At 41.3% G+C, this 25196-nt stretch overlaps 1 protein-coding gene across 1 annotated transcript in view; it reads left to right on the plus strand.

Annotated features, from left to right (window-relative positions):
• Positions 1–5722: 5722 nt before the first annotated feature.
• Positions 5723–25196, plus strand: part of LOC135221932 (integrin alpha-PS1-like) — a 188729-nt gene continuing 169255 nt past the window's right edge. Inside the window, 1 exon segment of the mRNA XM_064259958.1 lies at positions 5723–5976. Coding sequence (XP_064116028.1) covers positions 5786–5976 — 191 coding nt within the window. The 5' untranslated portion in view covers positions 5723–5785.

Consider the following 25196-nt stretch of genomic DNA (forward strand, 5'->3'; position numbering starts at 1 on the left):
ATCGCAGACCACACTGCGAACAGGTAAACAAGTAAACGACCACTCGAATTAAGGTCCCCACAGGAAGAGCAGGCTTCTCCCTCAAAGTGATCCTACAGTAAAAGGGTTAGTAAAAACAAAATCTGAAACTAACTTGAGGAAAACTATGCTTAAGTATTTCTTGTAACTTTTTTCGTACCAAGTAGCTACTATGACCAAGGAAAGGCAATAATATACTTTACATCTTTACTAGCAGTACTGTACACCGGTTCTGGACAAAATTTCTCATCTAGAAAATTTTTCAGAACTTTGTAAAAGACAAATACGGGATAAGAAATTTTCCCCCCCCCCCGCGGAAAATAATTCTGGAGGAAGACTATGTCTTGATGAAATAAATTAAAAATCACAACGACATTGTAAGCTCTATTTATCATAGTACGTATTGAATTAATTTTAAAACAACAACCTTTGGTGAAAAACTAAGATAATTCATCCAAAGTCAGTAAAAGTACTTTTCCTATAAACGGAAGTCTCAAATTTACCTCTATTTCTGTGTACCTGAACATCTAAAAATGACAACAATATTATCCTGTTCTGTCTCACAGTAAAAGAAATATTAGGATGACGAGAGTCAAAATATTCATAAATCCACGTGTGAACGTTCCTTAAACACAAGGAAAGTGTCATCCACGTACCTACGGTAATACAAAGGTTTGAAAGCAACAGGGCATTCAGACATCCAAATCCTTTCACAATAACCATGAAACAATCTGCTATACCAGGTCCAAGGGAATTTCCCATAGCAACTCCATCTATTTGATTATATAATTTACCATCAAAGTAAAAATGCCATCAGTTGTAGCCAATTGTAATAATTTTCGCAAATCTACTTTACTAAGTCCCCAAAAATTGTTACGTGGTTTTCACATATATTATTAAGAATAATTTCAGTTGTTTCTTTTAATGGGATATTTGTGAAAAGAGAGGATACATCAAAACTAGCCATTACAACATCTTGGTTAAAATCGAAAGAACACAATTCTTTGACAAACTTGGAAGAATTTGGGACATTAACTCACTTTTTCTGCCATAAGGGAACACAGTTTAGCACAGGACCATCCTTTCACTCACCTAGATTTTAGAGTACTGTCTTTTTGCTCAAATAGACTGGACCTTTTAATTTCAGAGTCGCTGTTTATTAAGAAAATGAAACGGAATTGAACAACAACTCGTCCGTATTCAACTAGCTATCATATAGTTTCACAGTAGGTACACAAAGTGGGTCGTTAGCCATTTTTATTTTTGAGTGTAGTTTGTTTACCTTTCATATTATTTTTATTTTCATTTCTGTTTTTGTATGTTTTGCGTTTTGTTTTAGTTTTTTCGCAATTTTTAATATTTAGTTTGTATGTGATGTTCGTTTTATTTATATTCTTACTGAAGCTTTTAATAAGACAATTCATTTTAATGCAATTTTTAGTGATTTCTCATCCTTGTCATTTTTTTTCAGCCTGAAGATGAGGTTTTAAACCTCGAAAGCTCGTTTCATAAAGAATGTTCTTCTGGTCTTGGCACTGTTATTTATCATCAAGCTATATATATATATATATATATATATATATATATATATATATATATAGCATGCACCACCAGGAACAGGCATTTGCTGGAGAGATGAGAGACAGGGAACGATCAATCTCTTGTCTAGTGAGTCGTATGAGCGGGAGACAATTCGTGTTTCCCTGTTGGAACTTGGGATCCTGAAGTATACAATTTCAAGATAGGACTATCCTTACCTTCACTGCCGACGCCTAAGTTACCAGGTATTAGTCACAGATGGCTCATCAAGGAACGATTAGATTAATCAACACGACTAGTGACCAACTGGTCTCGCCAGGCTCGCGACCCACTGAAACGTGACAGCTGTCTGCCCCGAGCGCTGTGTCACCACTGACGTCATGCGGTGCGCCCTTGTTGAGCAGGGCCGCATGATGTCTATATATATATATATATATATATATATATATAATATAATATATAATATATATCTATATATATATATATAAATAGAAAAAGTACAAAAACACCCATTTGATTAGTGAATATATCGATCTATATCGTTTGATAAGTATGCGTCATCAAGTTAATCAACACATTTTTTTATACGAAAATGTTAACGGCAATAGTATACAATCTGTTCGTACAGGATCTGTCTTATTCCCTCCTGTGGATATACCTCACGGTATACCTAAGGGATCGATCTTGGACACGTTGCTGTTCTTGACATCAGCAATCTGCCTCAGTATATACGATAAGATCTTGTTTACGCCGATGATTCGTAAATTTTGCTGACCAGGGACTTGAAACACGTCCACGGTTTGTTAAAAAGAGCCGCAAATATTTTCATAACTCCCTAAAATGATTTTAGTAGTAACGAAAGTTTTATGTTTAATTTCTTCGGAACACAACAGTACTACACATCTCGTATTCAATAATGTTACACTTTTGACGTTGCAGAGAGGTGAAAACCCGTGTAATACGCAAAAAGCTAACTGGTACCCTCTTATATCTCAACGGAATGTATGCTAGATTAAGCCTGACTGTCGAGTCATGGCATTACAGCCGTTGATGCGACTAATAAACAACCAAATAGGAAGAATACAGAAAATGAAGAATTTCGCCTTCGTCGAAGGCGCCCAAAAACGGTCTTTGTTACTGCAACATATGAAAGATTAGATTGACCTCAAATAGAACTTAAGTCATTTTGTTGCATCTCCTTTCATTTTCAAAAATAATAAAACAAGAAGGTTTTTACCAGGGTGGCTCTTTTCTTTGGCGACGTTACGTCAGATTCGTGTTGAGGACTTCAGTAAATGTTATACCACATCCTCCTTCAAATCGCAAATTATCACACATTTATTCGACGATAGCTTAACTTCTCACCTCTCAATCTTTCTTTTTTGTCATTGCCGCTTTTAAAGATTTTTTTAGAAATATCTACTTTCCTGAGGAGAGCGTTTTTAAAGATTCTGAAAATTCTAAAATTTGTCGCATAATATGAGTTCAGATCTTGTTTTCATTATGATTCGATTATTAATTATCGTATTGACTTACAAGCTTAACTAATTATGATGGATACAAGCTTCATTGTTTTTACAGATCACCTTCCTATTTTCAGTAAGATATTCTATGGAATTTATTAATTTCATAATACAATTATATTGTACAGAATTATTTTTTTTTACTGATATCATCGATATTGTATCACAACTTTACACAGAACAGTGTTCCTCTATCCTGGATATACTACTAAGTATACCTGCAAACTGAACATCGCCAGTTTCAATATATGGACGATCTTGTTATATAAATATTTAATTGTTTTAAGTTTCACTGTTAAGTGAATATTCGGGAATAAATTTAAATTGTGAATTATCTGTAATACCATTTTTTAATGGCCTGAAGTATTTTGACCAATCGACTTCAGAATGTCTCTATATCGATAAATTTTGTTTTCTAACCGTTGGTTAAGCAACAATATATGCTTACTTATATATCTACGATTAATTTTAACAAGACGCGACTATATCAAATTTACAAACGGTATACAAATAGCACTGGTCAATGATTGTAAACATTATCAGGTTCCTCATTTTTTTTTTATTCAGCATTGATTTGAGCAATTTTCCTTCGGGTATCTATCATGTGAAACTGCAAATTAACTGATTTTAATTAGCGTGTCATCATTCTATGATGACGTTAGCGATATTCCTAATACAAGTCCCAAAATTCCTTTGAGGAGCCCACGTAGATTATTTTGCAGACCTATCAAGACAGACGAGCCGCAATGATTTGATAACGCACATTTAAGAAGTGTACAGTAACAACATAAATGATACCGGAATCTGAAAAGATAGGGGGTCGTTTCCTTAGAACTTTCTAGATCTTGTTTCCAGCATTTGGTGAAATAAAGTCCTTTGAACAGTGGCACTTGTATCTCCATTATGTTTGCGACCACTGAGTGCATATTAGACCTCCGTCTTCATTCGTCTCAGCTCCAGAAGTTTCTGGTATACGCCTGCGTTACCAAAAGAAGACGCTACGCAACCCTGGTAAACTCGTGCAATTTGAAATAGCTTGAATATACAAATTACGCAAAAACACTAAGAAATTTGTAGTTAACACGTTTTTAAACGAAAAAAATTAACACAGTATCACCAAAGCCCTAATCAACCAAAAATTCTTCAAACTAAACTTACACATGTCAGTGGTTCTGGAACACAAGAGAAAATTATTTATTAAAGTATATTTAGCTATTGCAACTGCATCAGAAAACGGTGCTGGGTGATACTGGTACACGAAATAAAATATAAAATTGCTATAATTACTCTTTGGAAGTTCCTATAACTTTCTTCCGCTCTTCTCACTGTCCCGCTATAACACAAGTGTAACCTATACTAACATTGTTAGATACAAAACAAAACCAAATTAATCTGCTTTCGTTGCTATAAGCCACTTGCTACTGCTGTTGAAGAAGAAGAAGAAGAAAAACAATTAAGAGATATCCAAAATATGAAGTTAAAATTTCCAGAATGACCAGAAACAGTGTTAGAATATATCATTAAATAAATGAATAAATAACACAAGGTAATGAAAGGAAGGGAAAACTAGGTAAATTAAGATAACTAGGCGTATCAAGAGAAGACCAGTTAATTAGATCCACGCTTGAGTATTCTTGTAAACTACTCTTTAATGTCAACAACCAAAATAAAAGAAAAAAAAAAATCCAAAATGAAATAGGCTCTAAATCAGTTTCATCAATGAAAACAGCTGAAGTACACTAGGAAAGCACGAAATATTTATAGAATGCAATAAGCCCTAGACAGCACAAAATAGAGGGGAAAACTCTTAGCACTCTTTCTCCGAAAGGGACGGAGAAAGTGAAAATATCGATATCACTGAAGGTCCTCTGTGGTGCAGAGGAAGAGCTCTTATGTAACAGCGCATGAACCAGCACCAGAATACTAATTAGCCTAATTTAGAATAGTTTAAGATAGAACCAAGAAAACGAATCATAAAGGATGAAAATGACTGCACTGAAAGGCATAGTGTACATATAATAATAATAATAATAATAATAATAATAATAATAATAATAATAATAATAATAATAATAATAATGTGAAATTAACAGTGATACTAAAATAGGCACACAGGAGATGACAGTGATTTTTAAGAGCGATAATCGTCACTGAGCAATGGTCCCTGGCGAACATCAACATACACACAGTAAGAAAATACAAACAATTGGGTCTGCCCTAACTTTTCTGCTATCCTTTGTACTTCATTTCTGACCCCCTTAACAACTTTCTTCCTTATCTTTTCCTGCCTTCTCCCCAATCCCTTTCAAATCCTATCCCAGCCTTACTTATATTCCCAGAAGTATGACATTCGTGCGCTAACTTCTGGCTGGAGTTTCCCAAATTGTATTGTATATCATCTTCGCGATGAGTAAAGTGCTTTGCCACTGTTGTCTAAAATTGTTTAGAATATTGGACTGAATGAATATTTTCAGGTGTGGCATCAACTGTAATTTTATGCGTCTCAAATCATATTATAATTATATATGTGCGTGGGCACAAGATCTGTAGGCGAATAGCGATCGTTGGCATATGCTTCGGGGGAGAGGTAGAGAGAGAGAGAGAGAGAGAGAGAGAGAGAGCGAGCGCTGAGCATAGCCGCCCCAGTCCCGGGACTCCAGTTAGTATTCGTTGGGGAGTGGTTCGAGGGGGATTCGCTGTTCGAGATGGCAATCCCTTGTCCGTTGTTAGCACTTTTACTGTGCTTTTGGTCGTTAACTTTGGTGTGTTCATTTAATCTTGAGCCAAGGATTCCTATCGTGAAAAAAGGTTCTCCAAAATCACACTTCGGGTATACTGTAGCCCAGCATCAGACTATCTTGGACACAGCATCAGGAGTACAGTACAACAAATCATGGTGAGTTAAATGCAAGTTTCTAAATGGTTTCGTCGTCATTCATTAATAAGTTACCGTTTTCAGATTAAACTGTTTATTGTGTATGAATTGTTTACCGTCTTGCTAGCATATGGCATGGCCCAGAGAGGGAGCGCGCTAATTAAATGAGACTAACTAAGTTCGGTTTTCTCAAGAGAAGCCTCGGATCTCGATATTAGTCAACTTGTTCGTCAGCAACGTTAACTTGCTTGTCAGCATATTTTTTGGATGAGCTTTGCTCTTGAAATGAGTCTTCATGTGGGGTCGGTTACTCACGGACCCAGCAAGTCTGTGGTAGGGTAACTTGTACACACCCGGCAGGATTCGAGCAGTGGCAGCTGTTGTCTGGGAGTCCAACAGAATGCATGCGGTTTCATGCACTTCATTTCCACATTGGGTATGGTATGAAGAGTGGCCGATGAATTTTACGTCGCTGTTAATTTCGTGATACCTGTCGTTTCCGTACATTCTGGAGGTTTATATATAAGGATGCACGAGCTTTGAGCAGGTGGTAGTAGGTACTACATGTAGGGTAGTGTTTGTGGATGAATGTGGGCGGAGACGAGTGAAAGTGTTACTCCGTGTAGGAGGTGGAAGGAACCAGAGGCCTTGCCACATTGGCCCATCTCGATATTCACAGGGATAATTCTCTCTCTCTCTCTCTCTCTCTCTCTCTACAAACGCACGCCCACAAACTGTACATTTTAATTATGCTAAAGCTTGGTAATAGTAAATCTGATAGAACGCCGTAACATTGGTCCGACATAGAAGAATCTTAGATAAAAGGTGGTGAGGTTATTTACATTTTTTACGGAGTTATTGTTTGTTCGTAAAGCGAGACTCGAACTTAAAAAATAAAATAAACCAATTAACGTAGACTGGATTCACTTTATTGTGCACATATCAAACATTTTTAAGCACACTTCGTCAGTCAAAATAGAAAAAAAATTCAAAACGATGCTTTCCAAATCTTTGTAACATTACCAAAATTTTTAAAACTTTATCGTTAAAAACTGGATCATTGTATGTCAACAATTGCTTTATGTGAACAAAATCCATAAAAAAAATCATATCCTAAAGGCTAGATAGCTAATATCTTGATACTTTTTAGGTTCCCTTCCAGAAGTCTAGTTGAGGTACTCGAATACAGTCCGATGAATTATTAGAGGGAAGCTTTTCGATTCCAAGACTGGTTACGGCTAAAGGAAAATGTCGCGATAGCTTGCTTTATGAATAGGACGGTATAACAAGGCGATCAAGCGGTAGTAATCAATCTGTTATGAAACATCCTTTTAGTCATGGAGGAAGCGTTAGTGTGAGTGTCACCTCTCGTCATTCATTCTATGAGGCTCACATGTTAGCGGTAACAGTCACGACAATACGGAGAAAATAATGATACATTGATGTTATTGCATTGTTCTCAACAGTTGTTATTGCTTCTGGCAGCTAATTCAAAGGTTGAAGAATCTGAATTTAGCCTCTTGATAAGGAGTTAAGTAACAAGTCCTTTTATATTTGATCTTTTAGCTTCGAATACCATTAATGAAATGAACAATAACAGTGAGAGGCTTAGAATGGAGTGCCAGCGACTCAATTTGTTATCACTAACGCCCAAATAAAATGTAAAATTTTCTACATGAACAACGTGTGAGTTGGATGCAGAGTATGTTGTTACATTTTAATACATTGTATGCCGTGGGTTATCTTCATTCATTAAAATAACTATGAAGGCAGAACTTTTTTTCCTAGAATTCAGAGAGGGGGTCCCGTAACACCTATATTCATTCCATTACCTACGATTTCATTCATGCCAGTCATCAATAGTATATATGAAATCATCACAGGGGCGAGAATTGACGTTCTGAATGGCCCTGCTCGTCTCATGTCAGAGCCGGTACCAACCCTACCACCTACCAAACGGAAGTGAAGGCAGGAGCCTCGATCAACCCATCTGGTTGGGCCAGAATCTTGGGTCCTTAACCGTTATTCCTTTTAATATACCTTATCACACGTAAGAACCGTCTTGGGTAAGCCTCGTGCTGTCATAAGGCCGTCTTAATCTAAACCAACCATCCAGAGGATATACGAGGACGGTTGATGAGTGCGTCGGCAAACGATAAATTGAGAAGAGTCAATAGAGGAGGAGGCTGTTATGGCACGTTTTATGAAAAAGGAAAATTAACTAGTCTTACTGAAGGGTATAAGTTAACGTCCGTGGAGCTCGGCAGATTGTACGGTGGTGAGCTTTTCCAAACGCCATTTCCATTAAAGAATGAGTATCGGCGAAGTTCCAAAGACCAAATTATGGTTAATGTGAAAAGTGCGCCGGATGTGGCTTATGGGGTCCCAGTCTGCAGTTCAAGGCTGAAATATTGATACCATGATTGCCTGTTGCTTCGTTCACTCATCCTTAGCTTTTGACATTTCAGTTTTCCATGATATAACCTTTGCTGTACACTTGGCATGTTTCATTTGAGGGATTTTGTCCACTTATGCTGATCACAGTAGCGTGGTTGGTATGGTGTTGGCGCCCCACCTCTGCGGTCGCAAGTATGATTCTTGGCCATTCCATTGAGGAGTGAGAGAGGTGTATATCTGGTGATGGAAGTTCACTCTCGACGTGGTTCGCAAGTCACGTAAAGCCGTTGGTCCCGTTGCTAAATCACCACTGGTTTCATGCAACGGAAAAACCCCATACAAACAAACAAACTTATGCTGATCACAGTTGTGTCAAAGCTTGCAGTTCAGAATTTGGTATAAAAAAAAAAAACTGTCAGTTTGACCGCACTCTAACTTAGAGATAAATTGTAGTTCTTGGCAGTTAGTACTGCCATTCCCGCTATCTCGTAGCTAAACGACTTTATGGCAATTCGGGTTAATCTGGAATGTCGCAAGGGAGGCAACGCTCAGAGCGCCCCATCTGACACCTGCATAACTTCGCCCAACTCTGGTTGCCACCCACTCAGGTGATATGGATCACAGGGGCCGTCGTGCATTTGATATCTTCTTGACTTTCCATGATCATGTTCGTGGCATATGGCGCTACAGACTACAGAGGCGCACGGTTTCTGATACTATCCGTTAACAAGCGGAAGTACCACAGAAGTATCTAAACAAAGTAAAAGTATATTTTGGGTAAAGACTAGTATATATTATAACCGTGTTGCGGACAAGTGATTTCTGTGTAGTTGAATTGTTATTCTTCAGACTGTAGAATTATCCTACATTCGTGTCGATGTAGTTATTATATATATAGCTATATATATATATATATATATATATATATATATATTATATAGTATATTATATATTATTTAGCTGATAGGTAAGATGGGTGAAAGAAGAATGGGGTAGTTAACTAGCTAACCATGGTAGGGAGAAGTTTAGAAAAAAATCAAGTATTAGTAAAAATAACGTAAAATGTGGCCTGGCCACAATTTTATTTAGATAAAGTTAAAAAATTTTCTAATATAGCCCTAATATCAACATATTACAATAATGATTGTAAACTATGTTAATATAGTGAACTGTACCGACTACATATTTTAAATTTTATTTCGTAATAGTATAATGCTATCTAGGTAAAGTTGTAGGTTTTTCTTATTCTAGAGCAATGGTTGTGACATTTCAGAGCTTCATATGCGTTCTAAGCGCCTCAGTGGCGTGGTCGGCATGGTGTTGGCGCGCCACCTCGTTGGCCGCGAGTTCTATTCTCGGGCATTCCATTGAGGTGTGAGAGATGTGTATTTCTGGTGATAGAAGTTCACTCTCGACGTGGTTCGGAAGTCACGTAAAGCCGTTGGTCCCGTTGCTGAATAACCACTAGTTCCATGCAACGTCAAAACACCATACAAACAAACACAGGCGTTCGATAAAAGCAGAGAAGTCTCTTGATGTAGACGAACCACTAAATACGTCTCTTTTCAGTTTCATTTACAGCTCGATGGGGATTGGAGGGTGTCGTGCAGGTTCTCATCTGTCTTAGGCTGTAATTATTTTAATGAGTTTGTCATCTACACGTCATTTATTATTATGAATACGAAATCGGTTAAAACGTCGATTACGGAACCATCAAATTATCTTAGGGGCAGTCAAAGTGAATTTATAGAATATTGAATGAAATGAATAAATGAGAGCCAGAAAACGAATGCACAGAAGAATTCTGATTAAGATAAGTGGTGTAAGGGTAAAATATGAAAAATTTACGTCTTCGTACGTGAACAACGGTTGATTCTCTGAATAATTTGAGGCCCAGCATCCATAAATATTCCAGCCACAATTTATTCCCACAGAAATGAAATAGCCGATGCTTAGTGTACTGCAAAAATGCGCCTACCGCATGTTTCTCGTGGTCCCCCCCGCCCCACAAAATATGGGATTTCAGCAAAAGCCCAGCATTGTCTTGGGTTTTGAGTTTATAAGGCAGTTTTATCAGTTCCCAATGAATCTTGGAATGGGTCCATGATAGGAGGACAGGCAATCAGTAAAACTCAGCATGAATTCGGCTACATTCCACAATGGTTAGTCCCATAGATATAAAGAGGACCCTTTATATCTATGGTCAGTCCGTTCAGGACAGTAAGCATTCACTGGAATTCGATCTAGACACGAGCGAATAACGGCACCATGATAAATGGTACATTTTTACGTGCCTAGATAAGTCCTAGTCATGACTGGTCATTTTAGTCTATTTCATAATTGGTAGATGTATCGTGTAGTCTGTATGATGAAGTTATTTGTAGATGATGAATGCAAATGAGAAAAATGAAAGAAAAACGATGAGAGAAATACGGAAATACGAATGTGCAGTAAGACTTTTGGCCTGGGTAAAAGGATGGATCACATTATTCTAGTGGTTTGGTCTTGTGGCGAGAGAGGGAGACCTGGAAGCCGATGGTAGAAGATTTGAAGAGGCATCGGAAAGGAAGGCCAAGCAAATAGGAAGCATCAGAATGCTTGCAAGATAGATAGAGGCTATAGACGAAGTGTGTGGGAAGTTTCGACGCTGTACTGATGAGCACTGTGCGGGCTTATGAAGTGGCCAGTGTTGTAGAAGTGTTACAGCATAGAGGGTTCATCTGGGATTCAGGTATTAAAAGCTGTGAATGCGTCAGTGATCGTTGTTATTTTTTATTTTGAAACCTCATCGGTTCAGGGAAACGACTTAATGTTGAAATATATATATATATATATATTATATATATATATATATATATATATATATATATATAACACTTTACAATGATTGACAGCAGAAAGGAAGTCATCCGGAACTATTTCTCGAATGGAATTCCTGGTGTGGTTGGGTAGAATACCCTGACTCATGGCAATGAGGTGAGCTTTGGAAGGGCATCCAAAATCAGACAACCATAATGAATGTGGCCCTATTTAAGAATCCAATATTTTTGTTGAAATGTGCACTTTGCTGCTGAATAAATGGCAAGAGGTGATTGACAACTCTCTGAGCGCGGACAAAAATCCATAAAGTTTATCAAGAAAACAATATTTTCATGAATGCTGTAGATTCGTCGTTAGAGGAATTCTGTGCTTGATTTAAGATGTAGCAACATGTCACGTGATCATCTGCCTGATGAGACAGGCAGTTGCATTGTTCTTTCTTCCAAAATATTTCCCAAAAGGGACCCAGTCACATATTGGGAAACCTTGGCAGGCAGTGGTGTTCGTCAACACCAGGCTGTTTCAGCCCTTGCCGCCGAGTTCATCTAACAAGAGTAGAGAACAGCCCCCGGGAATAATAGAGCTCATATTAAGGAACGTTTCCATTAGAATCAGCACTATGGCAGTGGTAATGGACGTGATACAGTTAAGTAAATGGTGCCCAGAGCGAGATATGATGTCATCCCTCCTCCCGGGCGTCAAGTAAGCAGGACGGGGTGTGATGTCAGGGAACACCTTTCTTGGCGGCTCTGAGAGAGAGAGAGAGAGAGAGAGAGAGAGAGAGAGCATTGTTCGTTGCGCCAAATAAAGATTTTTGAATGAAATCGTACTAGATCGTTGTATTCTCTCTATTGCTCAAATTATATATATATATATATATTTGTTCATACACGAAACAAACCTTCGGTCTTAACATTAGGATTTACTAGGATTTACTAGCGCCAAGCTGGAAACCGGTAGAATTAAAACTTACACTTGTGAGATCCAGGGGGGACTAATGGCATCTATACCAGGTCCACGGGCATGTATACCCAGAATGCCCACGGCTACCTGTGACCCATCAGTTATTTTCCTACCGCCTTTAAGATAAGACGTGTTACTGTCTATCTCATTTAAAGCCGGTTTTTCAGTTTGCCCGTTCTTTATCCATTTCATTTTTTATTTTTCATTCCTTTTCTTTCTCCAAGTGTGATCAGTGTGTGGTAAGAGTGTATACGTGGTATGATGGAGAATTTTGCCTCAACATCGGGATCGTCTACCGCTTCGAAGAGGAGACAAAGGAAATGCCCAGGAGTCAGTGGCTTCCCTTGTTCTAGGTTCCTAACCTCGGTGTCGACGGATCCATCATCCAACGTTTAGTAGGTGCAGGGAAAACGTATGTACGGTTACTAATCCGTGTTCTGTTTGTCGCGGTTGGTCGGTGGACAGTGGAAGAAGTTCTATGGGAAAAGCCAATACAAAGAAAGGGGGTGACGCCATCTTTGGATGACCAAACCTTACCGCTTCTTTTGTATCGGTAATAAACCAGGCTGCTCCATATGTTTCTCCAATGCTTTTGAATTGTCTCATACCCCTTCGGTTTCTCCTAGCGGTTCTGTATCGGAAACGTCAGGAGGGGTCCTTGGGTAATTTTATGAATAATTTGCACTCTCCTTTGTTCCCAGCAAGTAGAGGGGGAGATCCGCCATCTTTGTTCCAGGCTCCTTGCTACGCAAGCGCATAGGTTTAGATGGTACGTGGTCAGCGTCTAGGCCTACCAGGCGTACCAACCTTGGATGGTCTGCTTGCGCATTATATGACGTCACGGTTCCAGCAGGGGCCGGCAGCGCTGAATGTTCCTCTCCCATCCCCCGGGCTTGCAATTTATGGAAAAGAATTAATTTGCCGCTGCTTCTCCATCCCACTCAGTATTTACAGCGATGCAGAACGTGGAGGTAATTTGGCAGCAAACGTGCGGTTACCAGCGAAAACCTCTCAGTCTCTCCCTACGCGAGCGATGACGTCACACATACGTCACACTCTGAGATGGCATGGCGTGATGACGTCACAGACCGATTCTCGGCTTTTTCGCTGCACCCAGACGCTAATACGCCTTCTGATCCGTCAATGCAAACTGTAATGCAGAAGTTACAGGATATAGAGGAGAGAATGAATAAGAGAGACAAAAAGAAAAAGTGTGATTCGCCTTCTTCGTCTTCTTCCTCTAGTTCGGCGTCATCGCTAAGTCCGATAACGTCACGGCGAGCGCCAGTCAAGCGTTGGAGGAGGATTCGGGAGTTCCTAGCGGATCCTCGGGCCAAGAGGATGAAGAATCAATTCTTCCTCTCCTTCGGACGAAGACTGTCATTTCCAAGTCAGCAAGAAGGTCGGAAAATCAGTGGCTATTAAGCACAAGGTTGCCAGACGAAGCCGTTCGCAAGAGTCCGAACAAGCGAGAGAGGTGACGGCCGGCGAGCTAGCGGCCGAGGCGGAGTTGCCAGTTCGGATCGCAAAACTGCGATAACCTCTGGTAAATCGACGTTGGCGGCGAAAGGTGCAGCAGAGGATGGAATGCAGATCCCAGTTTTCGCCCGTAATGCCGTTCAAAATACGTACGAAGGACGATAAGGCTCCTATTAAAACGTACAAAAAATAGAGAGTTGGCAACCTCGGCGGATACGTTCGTGGAAGGCAGTGTCCGTCTGGATAGAAGGCCGAGGGCCTGGCTCGCCGACGCTCGAAAACGATGCAATGCTAATAAAGACGAACTTACCTCTGTCTTAAGGGAGCCTTCATCTTGGAGATCTAGACGAGATTCTCGCTCTAGATCCGTGAGCAGAGAAAGAGTGAGACGTTCTCGTTCCCCTGCTGACTATCTGGGATCGAGCCAACAGCGGCCAGCAAAGATCAAAGAAAGGCCACCGCGGCCGTAGGGGCAGGCGGCCGTGGAATTCCGGGCCGTCTGTCAGAAGATAGAGGCGAGACAACATCTCTCGTGACGGAGAGTGGTACACTAGAGCCTCGGAGGAAGGAGGGAAAAAACCAAGAGTTTCTGGCCTCGTATGCAGAGGTTATTGATTTGATTCGTCAATTCAATAGCCTTTCGGAGAAGACAGAAACACCGGCCAGTATGCTTCCTCCTGGAATTGACATGGCGTTTGGACTAAAGAGGGATACCAAGGTGTCGTATGAATTGCCTTGCTCGAGTCATGCGGAATCGGTTCTTGCAACACGTTAAACGCAAAAGATTGCAGGGAGGGATAATTCCTTAAGATCTAATAGATCATTTAAATTTATTCCCCCTCCAATGATAAAGCAAAGGAAATATTATACGACACCGAAGTCCCTTGCTGTCTAGACAAATGAACCCTAATGTTGTAAGGTTTAAGGCCTGGATTAACCTTGGATCAGGTTAAAATGGAGTGCCCTTCGATGACGTACCAAGAGGCTGCCACGTTAGAAGCAACAGCTTCTTCTGTCTTTCAGGCTGCGTCCTGGTTAGACCTTTGGTCAACAGCAGTGGCGAAAATTGCATCCTCGGAAGCAACAAGGAAAGTAGTAGATGAACCATTGTTCATTAGATTACTACAGTCAGGGGTCCAAGGCGATTGCGTACCTGACAAACGTAATTGTGCCATGTTTGGGCAAATATCCTGCTAATGAGGAGAGATGCAGCATTGGCTAGACTAAGCCGCAATGTGGATTTGGATTCCCTGTTTAGCAATGAGGAATGGGGATATCTTGGAATCGCAACTACTGTTGCCAGAGGTCATACTGGAAGAAGCGATAGATAGAAGAAGGATGGACACTAACGATAGGTTGGTGCAACAGGCAGTTAGGAAAACCTCTAACAGTCAAACTATTCCTTTGGAGGGAAGACAACAGCAGATGTCTCGAAAGAAACCAGTGAGACATAGCATCCCTAATAGAGTCACAAGACCCTCTTCCCCAAAGAGGATAACTCATCGGCCCTTTCACAATAGAAAAACACAAGAGGAAGGGGCAATAGGGGAGAGGCTCAAGAAGATAGGAGGGCGCCTCCCATCACTCGGCCACACCAGTGGGGGGTTGCCTGGCAAATCACTGGAAGGTGTGGCAGGAACTAGGGGCAGAGCAGTGGGTGGTGGATGTTCTCAGGAGGGGTCGGGTTTTGATTCCGTTCGAGGTAAAAAACCCCGCCCCTGACAGATCAACCATTACCCCACGTCACTTATGCCCACAGATCTCAGAAGGCCACTATTCTGCAGGACGAAGTGAAGAAGATGATGGAAAAAGGAGCTGTGCAACAAGTATGCAGTCCGACAAAAGGCTTCTACAGCAGGATTTTCCTGGTACCCAAATCCAACGGGGAGTGGAGGACAGTAATAGACCTGTCAACGCTGAATCTGTTTATAAGGAAAACCAGTTTCAAGATGGAAACTCCGAAAACGGTTTCTACAAGCAGTCAGAATCGGAGACTTTATGCTGACAGTCGATCTAAAGGACGCATTACTTTCAGATACCAGTCCATCAGTCTTCAAGGAAATTTCTCCGCTTCAGTCTTGCAGGGAAAAGCTTTCGAGTTCAAGGTCCTGTGCTTCGGATTGACAACGTCCTCCTCAAGTTTTTACAAGAGTTTCACCCTCGTGTCGGCATGGCGCACGCTCAGGGGATCAGGCTGATAAGATATCTGGACGATTGGCTGGTGATAGCAAAGTCCAGGGAGAAATTACTCAGGGACAGGGGCGACCCTCCTGCAGCTTTGTCACAGCCTAGGTATTGTGGTGAATCAGCAGAAGTCGCAGCTGGATCCAGTCAACGTTTTGGAATATCTGGGAATGGTGATAGACACAACACAAGCCAAAGTATTCCCGACAGACCAAAGAGTACAGAAATGCAAACAAGTGTGAATGCCTTTCTGGGAAAGCAGGACACAGCCAGCAAGACAGTGGCAGGTGGTGCTGGGAATCCTAACCTCCCTGGAGAAGCTAGTACCACAAGGAAGGCTACCCATTCCCTTCGGTCCCTACAATGGAGGCATGTGAAGGAGTTTTGGTCACCAACAGTAGATCACCCGTACGAGCAAATTCCCTTGTCGGCAGAAGTGAGGAAAGACTTGCTGTGGTGGGTGGACGACGACAATCTGACGTGGGTGTCCCCCTTCAACAATCCTCCCCACCAGACTCTTGCTGTTCTCGGGATGCATCACTAGAAGGCTGGGGGAGCCCATATGGAGGAGTTGATGGTGTCAGCAAAATGGAGTTGCAAGGACAGAGAACTCCATATAAACGTGCTGGAGTTGGAAAGCAGCTTCCTGGCTCTACAATGAATTCAGGGAGAGAGTAAAGGGACACTCGGTGGTATTGATGTCAGACAACACCACAGTAGTAGCTTATATAAACAAGCAAGGAGGCCTAGTTTCTCGGCAGTTACATGTGATGACAGTTCAACTTCACCAGTGGGCTATAGAGAACCTGGTAGACATCAAGGCCAGGTATATTCCGGGAAAAAGAAACATAGTGGCCGACAAGTTTAGCCGCCCGCCAGGGATCAGATTCTGGGAACGGAGTGGTCCCTACACCAACAGGTAGTGGACAGGATGCTCATGTTGTGGGAAGGACCGATCATAGACCTATTCGCAACCAGGTACAACAAAAAGTTGGAAGTGTATTGTTCAGTAGTCCCGGACGCAGAGGCAGCAGCAGAAGATGCGCTACAACACCCCTGGGACAATCTGGACGTGTACGCATTTCCTCCTCCATTTTGTCTAATCCGTCAGGTTCTGAACAGGGTAATGCGGTCTCAGAACCTCAAGATGACCCTGGTAGCCCCGTTATGGCCGAAAGCAGAGTGGTTTCCAGACCTACTGGAACTCCTAGTAGATGTGCCAAGAGAGTTACCTCCATGGAGCAACCTTCTGTGTCAGCCTCACGTGGAGAGGTACCACCAGTCGGTGAAGTCCCTATCGCTTCACGGGTGGAGACTGTCAAGTATCTCCTCCGAGAGCGAGGGTTTTCGCAGAAAGCAGCAACTCAGATGGCAGGTAATATCAGAAAATCATCTGCGACAGTATACCAAGGGAAGTGGTCAGCATACTGTGATTGGTGTCGTAGGGGGAACGTGTCTCCACTCGGTACCACTATTCAGCAGTTAGCGGACTTTCTGATATATCTCAGAACAGAAAAACATATGTCTGTATCTGCAGTGAAGGGGTACAGGGCTGCTCTAGCCTCAGTCTTACGAATGAAAGGAGTGGACATATCGTCTTCATGGGAGTTGGGCCATGCTGATGAGGAGCTTTGAACAGTCATGCCCCACCAAAGGAGCTAAAACCCCAGATTGGGATCTGACCAAGGTACTGAGTAGTCTGACAAAACCCCTTACGAACCACTAAGGCAGTCCACGGATAGGAGCCTGACCCTGAAGACAGTCTTCTTATTGCCCTGGCTTTCAACCAAAAGGTGGGGGAGCTACATGGCCTCTCATATCTCATAAAGCACTCGAGAGGTTGGAGATCAATGGTGTGTGAGTTTGTCCCAGAATTCGTGGCAAAGACCCAAAATCCAACAATAGTAGACGGCAGATTCGACTCCTTTACCATACCTTCCTTGGCAGACTTTGTAGACAACGACAAAGCTGAAATGCTCCTGTGCCCCGTCAGGGCACTAAGGGAGTACTTAAAGAGAACAAGGCACCTCAGGCCGGGGTGCCAGAGGTTGTTCGTAAGTACAGGACGGAACAAGAAGGAAGTGTCCAAGAATACAATATCATTTTGGCTAAGGGAGACAATCAGAAATGCTTATACTGCAGAAGACAGAGGGTCAGATAGCCAGGTGGGAGCTAGAGCTCATGACATCAGGGGTGTGAGTGCTTCCCTAGCATTTAAGAAGAACATGTCTGTGGATAAAATTCTGAAAGCTGGCGTGTGGAAGCGCCAAACAACTTTCACCTCATTTTATTTGAAAGATGTTGCCCATAGATCCTTGGACACCTTTTCCTTGGGTCCAGTGGTGGCGGCCCAAACAGTGATATAGTTCATCCAGTGCCCCCTGGCGGGTCAGTTTGCGTCTAGTCTAAGATGAAGGTATGAAAGTAGAATGAATGGGATGACTGGTCTTTTTTTTTACTACTTTCTTACTACTCCTTTAACTACGGGCAATATGAAGGAGAGTACCGTCATGTGCTGGAACGGACTAGATGCAGGTGAGTATGGTCAGCCATACTGTGAAGCTATCTTAGCTGATGATATTACTTTTTCAGTAGGCAACACACCCTCTGGATAATAGGACAAGAGGGGTGAAGGTCGATCCAGTCGCAAGGGACAAGAGTAAACAGTAGAATGGTATCTACACCAGTGGGGAGGAAACCAATAGATCCGCTTATATCTTTGGTCCTAGGTTCATTGTCCATTCTCTAGAATTTCCCTATATATTCGGAAATGGATAAGGTGGTCAAACTTCCAGTCAGTTGTAGAGACTTACTCTCCAATAGTAAGTCTATCCTAATGTTAAGACCGAAGGTTTGTTTCGTGTATGAAAACAAATACCAAATTTGTAACTAATTTGTATTTTTCATAAACTCACAAACCTGAGGTATAACAGTTAAAGGCCCACCTCGAACCACCCCTCTAGCAGTCTAAACTGGGTTTAGAAATTAAATAAACTGATGGGTCACAGGTAGCCGTGGGCATTCTGGGTATACATGCCCCGTGTACCTGGTATAGATGCCATTAGTCCCTGGATCTCACAAGTGTAATTTTAATTCTACCGGTTTCCAGCTTGGCGCTAGTTAAATCCTAGTAAATCCTAATGTTAAGACCTCAGGTTTGTAGTTATGAAAAATACAAATTAGTTACAAATTTGGTATATATATATATATATATATATATATATATATATATATATATATATATATATATATATATGTACACTCACTAGTATTCATCCACTCATTACCATAACGCGACGTGGGTTAGCCTTCCAGGGGCTGCTTAGCTTAACCAAATTTACCTTGGGCTTAACATTCGGTCGAAAATGCCCGCTCTTATTCTTTCCGCAAGTCCGAAAGGGAACTGGTTACAGCAGCTGGCGATGAAAAAGTCGTAATGATCGATTATTCGTGACAGCATCTTTTGTCATAAGCATCCATCCATCGCGGTCTCACCAGAGAGAGAGAGAGAGATGCACAACTGCATTACAACGTCTCATCAAACTAGAATCGGGCCATGGATGGCAGCAAGAGGGTGGGGGAGGAGGAGGTTGTGAGGCGGAGGGAATGGGAGCTAGTTGATGTCGGTTGAAGGAGAATGACGGAGGCCCGTCGGACGCACCACACCAGTCGGGCAGGTTGAGGAGGGCATGGCCAGAGAGAGAGAGAGAGAGGCAGGAGCCGTTGCATGCGGCATTCCTAATGTAATCCTGCCTCCGGAAATCACCCACGGTCATATGTGAGTCACAGATTAAATACCACATTCTTCTAAAAAACTTTCCTTACCGGATGCGAAATGAGAGAGATTTTATATCTGTCAATTTCAAAATGGCAAGTTGGTTTGCGCGACCCAGTTCTAGGTTTGGCATCGCCAGAAGAACATAAGTGAATGGGTCCGGCGTTAGGCCAGGGTAGGGTACCCACTAGGCCGTGGGTGAGGGTTAGGTCAAGGATGCTCTCTGGAGAAGTCACACACGTCACCGTTTCCCTTCAGACTGACGTAACAATTCCACCTTCGCTTCCAGAATCTTCGTCATCTCTGACTAATGAATTCCACTAACTGGGAAAGATTGATCTGAGTAAAAGATGGAAAATGAGATCATTTCCTCATTTGTAAGAATTTCATTCATGACGCCATTTTTAGAACCTTTTGCCTTGAGCGTATGGCGCAGCCTGATAAGTAGTGGAATGAAAGTATTTGTTGTGCCTGCGAAAGCATTTTAGTGACGGAACATATGGCATGATCAATTCGAAGATAATGGCTCTTAGAACCGCCAGTGACTAATCCAACCTCCGCTGACCCCTGCAGTTTGCGAACTTGACCTTAATCTCCCGTTGCATCGACAGATGGTCAAGTTTCCCTCAGTGCTGCAAAACTTGAACGTGGTCTACATAAACCGGTGTTCGAAAACAATGGTTTTCTAAGCTGCTATTTGAAAAGCCCACTAGATTGCTGTAGAAGAGTATACTACATATATTGTTATATAAAAATACATATAGCTTATAAGATCTTCAGCTTTTAACATTCCAAAAAACTTCTTGGGACTTGAGACAAGGAAACAAATTTCAGTTATAAAATAATTCTTTCAATGTTTATAGGAAGATGTTAATGCTTTTGAAGATCACTGGGAAAATTAATGCTGACTAAATCGCACATTCAAGTATTTATAAATTCTAGTCCGACTATACTTCTGATCTTCATTCGCAAATTAAAATATAGAAGAAGAAGAAGAAGAAAAACGACTACTGACTCCTCCCAAAGACTATCTAAACGCGGTCGGTCCCTGCATTTTCTGTGAAATGAGTGTCTCTTTAAAGAAGAAGAAGAGGGAGAAGAAAAACTTGGAACATCCTTCACTGCTCTGTAAATGTTACTTTGTTAATAAACTCTCCCTCTTTCTTTTTCGCCGGCTAAATTTCCTGAAGAAATGCAAAATCCGATCACCTTGAAAATAAACACTTCTAGGAAAGTGACTGATGTAAACAGCGTTCGGGGTAAGACAGTAGAATCATTTTCCTAATTTATAGTTGGACCCTCATTAGAAAGAAGGCTGACTCGAGGCCGGCCTTGTAAGTCTACAAAACTGACTGCATGACGCCGCCGTCTGTGGACTGTGGTGTTGTGGTAGAGTTCAGTACTGGTGATGAGCTTGGAACCGAATAGGAGGAGGAGGAGCCGAGCAGGAGGGAGTGTGACTCACAGCTCAGTAAGAGAAGACAAGAACGAGGGTGGGTAGGTAGGTAGGTACTCAAGGGAACATTTTACAGCTTCACAAACACCACCCGCTTCATTACCTCTGCCCTCACCGAGCTGATTTGTTACCAGTCGATGCATGGAATCCGCCTTTTTAAGTCCGTGATGAGGGATGGCTTACTTATCTTGATGTTGAGTGGAATTTGCATCCATGTTCATATAATAGATGCTATCACTTGAGAGAAAACTATCGTCGGTTTCTCCCGAAAGAAATTGCATTAAGGCACAAACACGTCCTGTGTGGCAACTGCCTTACCCCGACTTGTAAATGAACGTCGGATCAACTTGCGTTTGGTTGCGCCAGGATTGCTCAGGGATCATCCGAGATCCTCATATCTCGTCACTCACCAAGTAGAAGGATGGGCGTAGGAACTCACCCCAAATTTGCCCGGGTCACTCATTAGCTAAAGACTGGGTCCGTATTCGCCATTTGGCGCTGGATTAATCAAGGCCTTGGATTAATGAACCATATATGTTTGGAACTCTGTTACAGACGTGTTCATTTGCAAACTGATGAAGCGATGCGTTGTTGATAGCGCCGTATATATTGTATAGAAGAAGAGCCCAAATCAGCATTTTTGGCACAACTTACACAGAAGTCATGAACAATTATTAGTCATTTTTTTTGGCAATACATTGTCTCTACTCCCTTCTGTGATTGTTGATTTGACGTGTTTTTCGGTCATCAGCCTAGTAACAACAAGAAATGAAAACTGAATTTGGCTGACGCTCGAAGAGATTGTTTAAAACACGGCATTCATTCGGTGGAAGCCAAGTGAAGTGTAATCAGATTAAAATGACAAGGGAGATAGTGGCGACGGATCTAAAGGTCCCCATACACTTAACGATTGTCTGAACGAGTGTCTGAACGATTGTCGTTATCGACCCACACACACACACACACACACACTATTCAGATAGTATGAACGATCTCCGCACCGATTTCAGTCTGAACAAAAATTTTGTCTCGAGAAGACATGGCATCATCTCTAGAAGAGACGCGCGCGATAGCGTTATATCGGCAGACAAACCTATACATTGAACGATCTGTTTATGACAGGCTTAAGTCGCAACCCAGCAACCTGGTCGTGACAGATTCCCGCTGAGATCGTTCAAAACGAAGCTCCGCCCACTTTTGCATTTAGACAAGCCCATACATAGTGTTTTTGCGAACGATACAGACAGTCGTTCAGGTAATCGTTAAGTGTATAGGGGCTTTAATGAATCATGTGTTAATTTGAAGGTTTGTTTTCAAGAATTTTGAATGATCAACATAAATGTAAGGAATCTGCTGGAAGCACCAGGTAGCAAAGGACTGTTACAACTGACATGAAGAAATGTTGAATTCCTCGTCATTAGAAAATATTATAGTATGTTAGGTGGATGATTCTGGAATGTAGTATGTTTTGCATTTGGAGAAGTCTCGGTTCTATATTCTGTTTTGGGGAGATCTCATTTTCAAATTCTGTGTTTATTCCGAGAATGCTTTTGTGGTGAAAAATATTTGTCGCTGGCATTGGGTCAGTCTGAGAACTTAAGCACACCTCCGTAGGGCGTTAGTGCCGTCAGTACACCTCATGCGGTGCACTGCAGGCATAGCTTTAAGGTTCCTTGCATCATCTGTTCGGCCCCAAGCTGAAGCAACCTCGTTCATTCCAGTTGTTGTACCACCATTCATATTCTTTCTTCCATCTTACTGTCCACCCTCTCCTAACAACTGATTCTTAGTGCGAGGTTTTCCTCCTGTTACATCTGTCAACCCTTATTACTGTCAATTTCATCGACAGCGCTCAATGACCTCATAGGTCCCAGCGCTTGGCCCCTGGCCTAAACTCTGTATTCTGTTCTATTCTCAATTATGCCACTGTATGCCAAGGAAATTATGGAAGTCGTTTACGCTCTTGGCCTGACAACACAGCTGTCAATCAGAATATAAACTAAGTCGAAATCCTTCTAAACCTAAAAGTATTTCTAGTGTTGATAATCATAGTAGGTGCGATGCCAAATTGAAAATACTACCCAGTCAGTCATTTTCTCGTCAACGAGCCACGAAGGAGAGGTTTAGCGTCCTCTGACACCCCAGGAAGGTATTTAGGAGATCCCGGTGGGGCCATGATGAGCAGCAGGGAATTTGTACGAGGGCAAACTTTATTGGATACCAGGTGATCCACAGATCCAGTGACGAGAGAAGTTGTCGTCGTCGTATCTGCAATCTTGCCAAGATCCAATGTGCTAGATTGGATCCAGAGTCCGTCGGTCACGTGACGAATTTCCTTACTACAGAAACTTTTTTTTCTTTATTAACCGCTTGTGTTCACATTGTCGGTAGTGGTCTCAAATGAACTGTGCGTTTCAAAACATGCAATTCTAAGGAAAGTGTCTTTAAAAAAACATTATGGAAACTTTTAAATGCCAAGGAAATGGGATGAGAAAATTTTGGCGGTTAAAGAGATTGAAAAAAAAATGTATCAGCTTTGAAAACACCTGAATATGAAAACATTAATCCAGAAGCATAGGCGTACGAGCCAGGGGGACTGGGGTAGGCTGCACCTCCCCCCACCCCCAACAAGATTTGGGCAGACAAACTTTTCGGTCATAGTAGCAAATGATTCAATTGGCAGATCAGCGCCTCAGTGGCGTGGTTGGTATGGTGTTGGCGTCCCACCCCGGTGGTCGCGAGTTCGATTCTCGGCCATTCCATTGAGGAGTGAGAGATGTGTATTTCTGGTGATAGAAGTTCACTCTCGACGTGGTTCGGAAGTCACGTAAAGTCGTTGGTCCAGTTGCTGAATAACCGCTGGTTCCATGCAACGTAAAAAACACCATACAAACAAACAACTGGCAGATCGTAAGCTGAATTCGGTCCATGAATGTTTTTACTTTTCATGCATGAAATTTTACGCTTCCCTTAAAAAACGAAATGCCAAAACTGTTTTCTTTTGTACCTTTTAAAAATATATTTTAGTTCTTAATGTTTATAAATAAACTATAAGCCAGTGTTGACAGGAAAAACTTGGATTTACGGGCAAAATATATTTCAGGCAGAGAGAGTTCAGGCCCCCCCCATTTAAGAAGGGTCCCGTACGCCTTTGTTCAGAAATAGAAGGAAAGAGTAGTAAGGCCATCCGAAATAATAATGAAGATAATAAATTTTATTGTCAGCCCAAGGTACAAACAATAACATGCCAACCTAGATACACGAGACATGATAAAAAATGAATAAACAGCTATATCCACACAGTTGCTGAAGTAGTAAAAAAAAAAAAGATAGTAATCATAATACTGGTAATAACAGTAATAATATTGAGAATAAAAAAGTAATTATAATAAAAATAATAATAATAAAAGCATTGAGAGCTATAAATCGTTAGTGCACAGATTGTATAAATTAAATTCCAGCTAAAGACTTAGCTTGGTCACAGTAGTCAGTTCCAGAGGGTTAATCTAACTTGATAACATTCACAGCAATAATGCAAAAGTAAAACACCAGTGATAACAGTAACCGTAGAAATATGAGAATAATGACAGATTCTGCAGATGACACCTTGCCAAGACAAAGATTAAGTCATTGTCAGAAATATATATATATATATTTATATATATATAAATATATAGATATATATTATATATCTATAATATATATATAATATACTAATAATAATAATAATAATAATAATAATAATAATAAATTAATAAATAAAGGTGGGCTTGCTTGGTTGGAAGCAGCAGAAGGCTCCACGAGCTGCTGTGAAGCAAGATGTTCCCAATGCCACCTAGGAGACTGTTTTCGAAATGAAGGCTTAGTTGAATTTAGACTGGATGTTGATTATGTCCTGCAATGGACTGGTGTGCCCGTTTTAATTCTTATGAGTGTGTGAAGATACCTTGATGTCACTCCGCCAGTAATCTGCCGTTTATAAGGTCTATCTTCTCTTGACTGCAGAGCTGTGGATCCTTCTTTCTTCCCTCTAGTTTTAGGGATGTTGACTCACGCAATAGAGATTGTCAACCACCAAACTGAGAGGGGATTTTACATCCAGACACCAAGCATTATTGCTTACACCTTTCTTAAATGTCTCAGTGACACTTTCTTTCCCTAGATGTT

The sequence above is a fragment of the Macrobrachium nipponense genome, chromosome 3 (assembly GCF_015104395.2).
Source record: "Macrobrachium nipponense isolate FS-2020 chromosome 3, ASM1510439v2, whole genome shotgun sequence".
NCBI classification, from domain to species: domain Eukaryota; kingdom Metazoa; phylum Arthropoda; class Malacostraca; order Decapoda; family Palaemonidae; genus Macrobrachium; species Macrobrachium nipponense.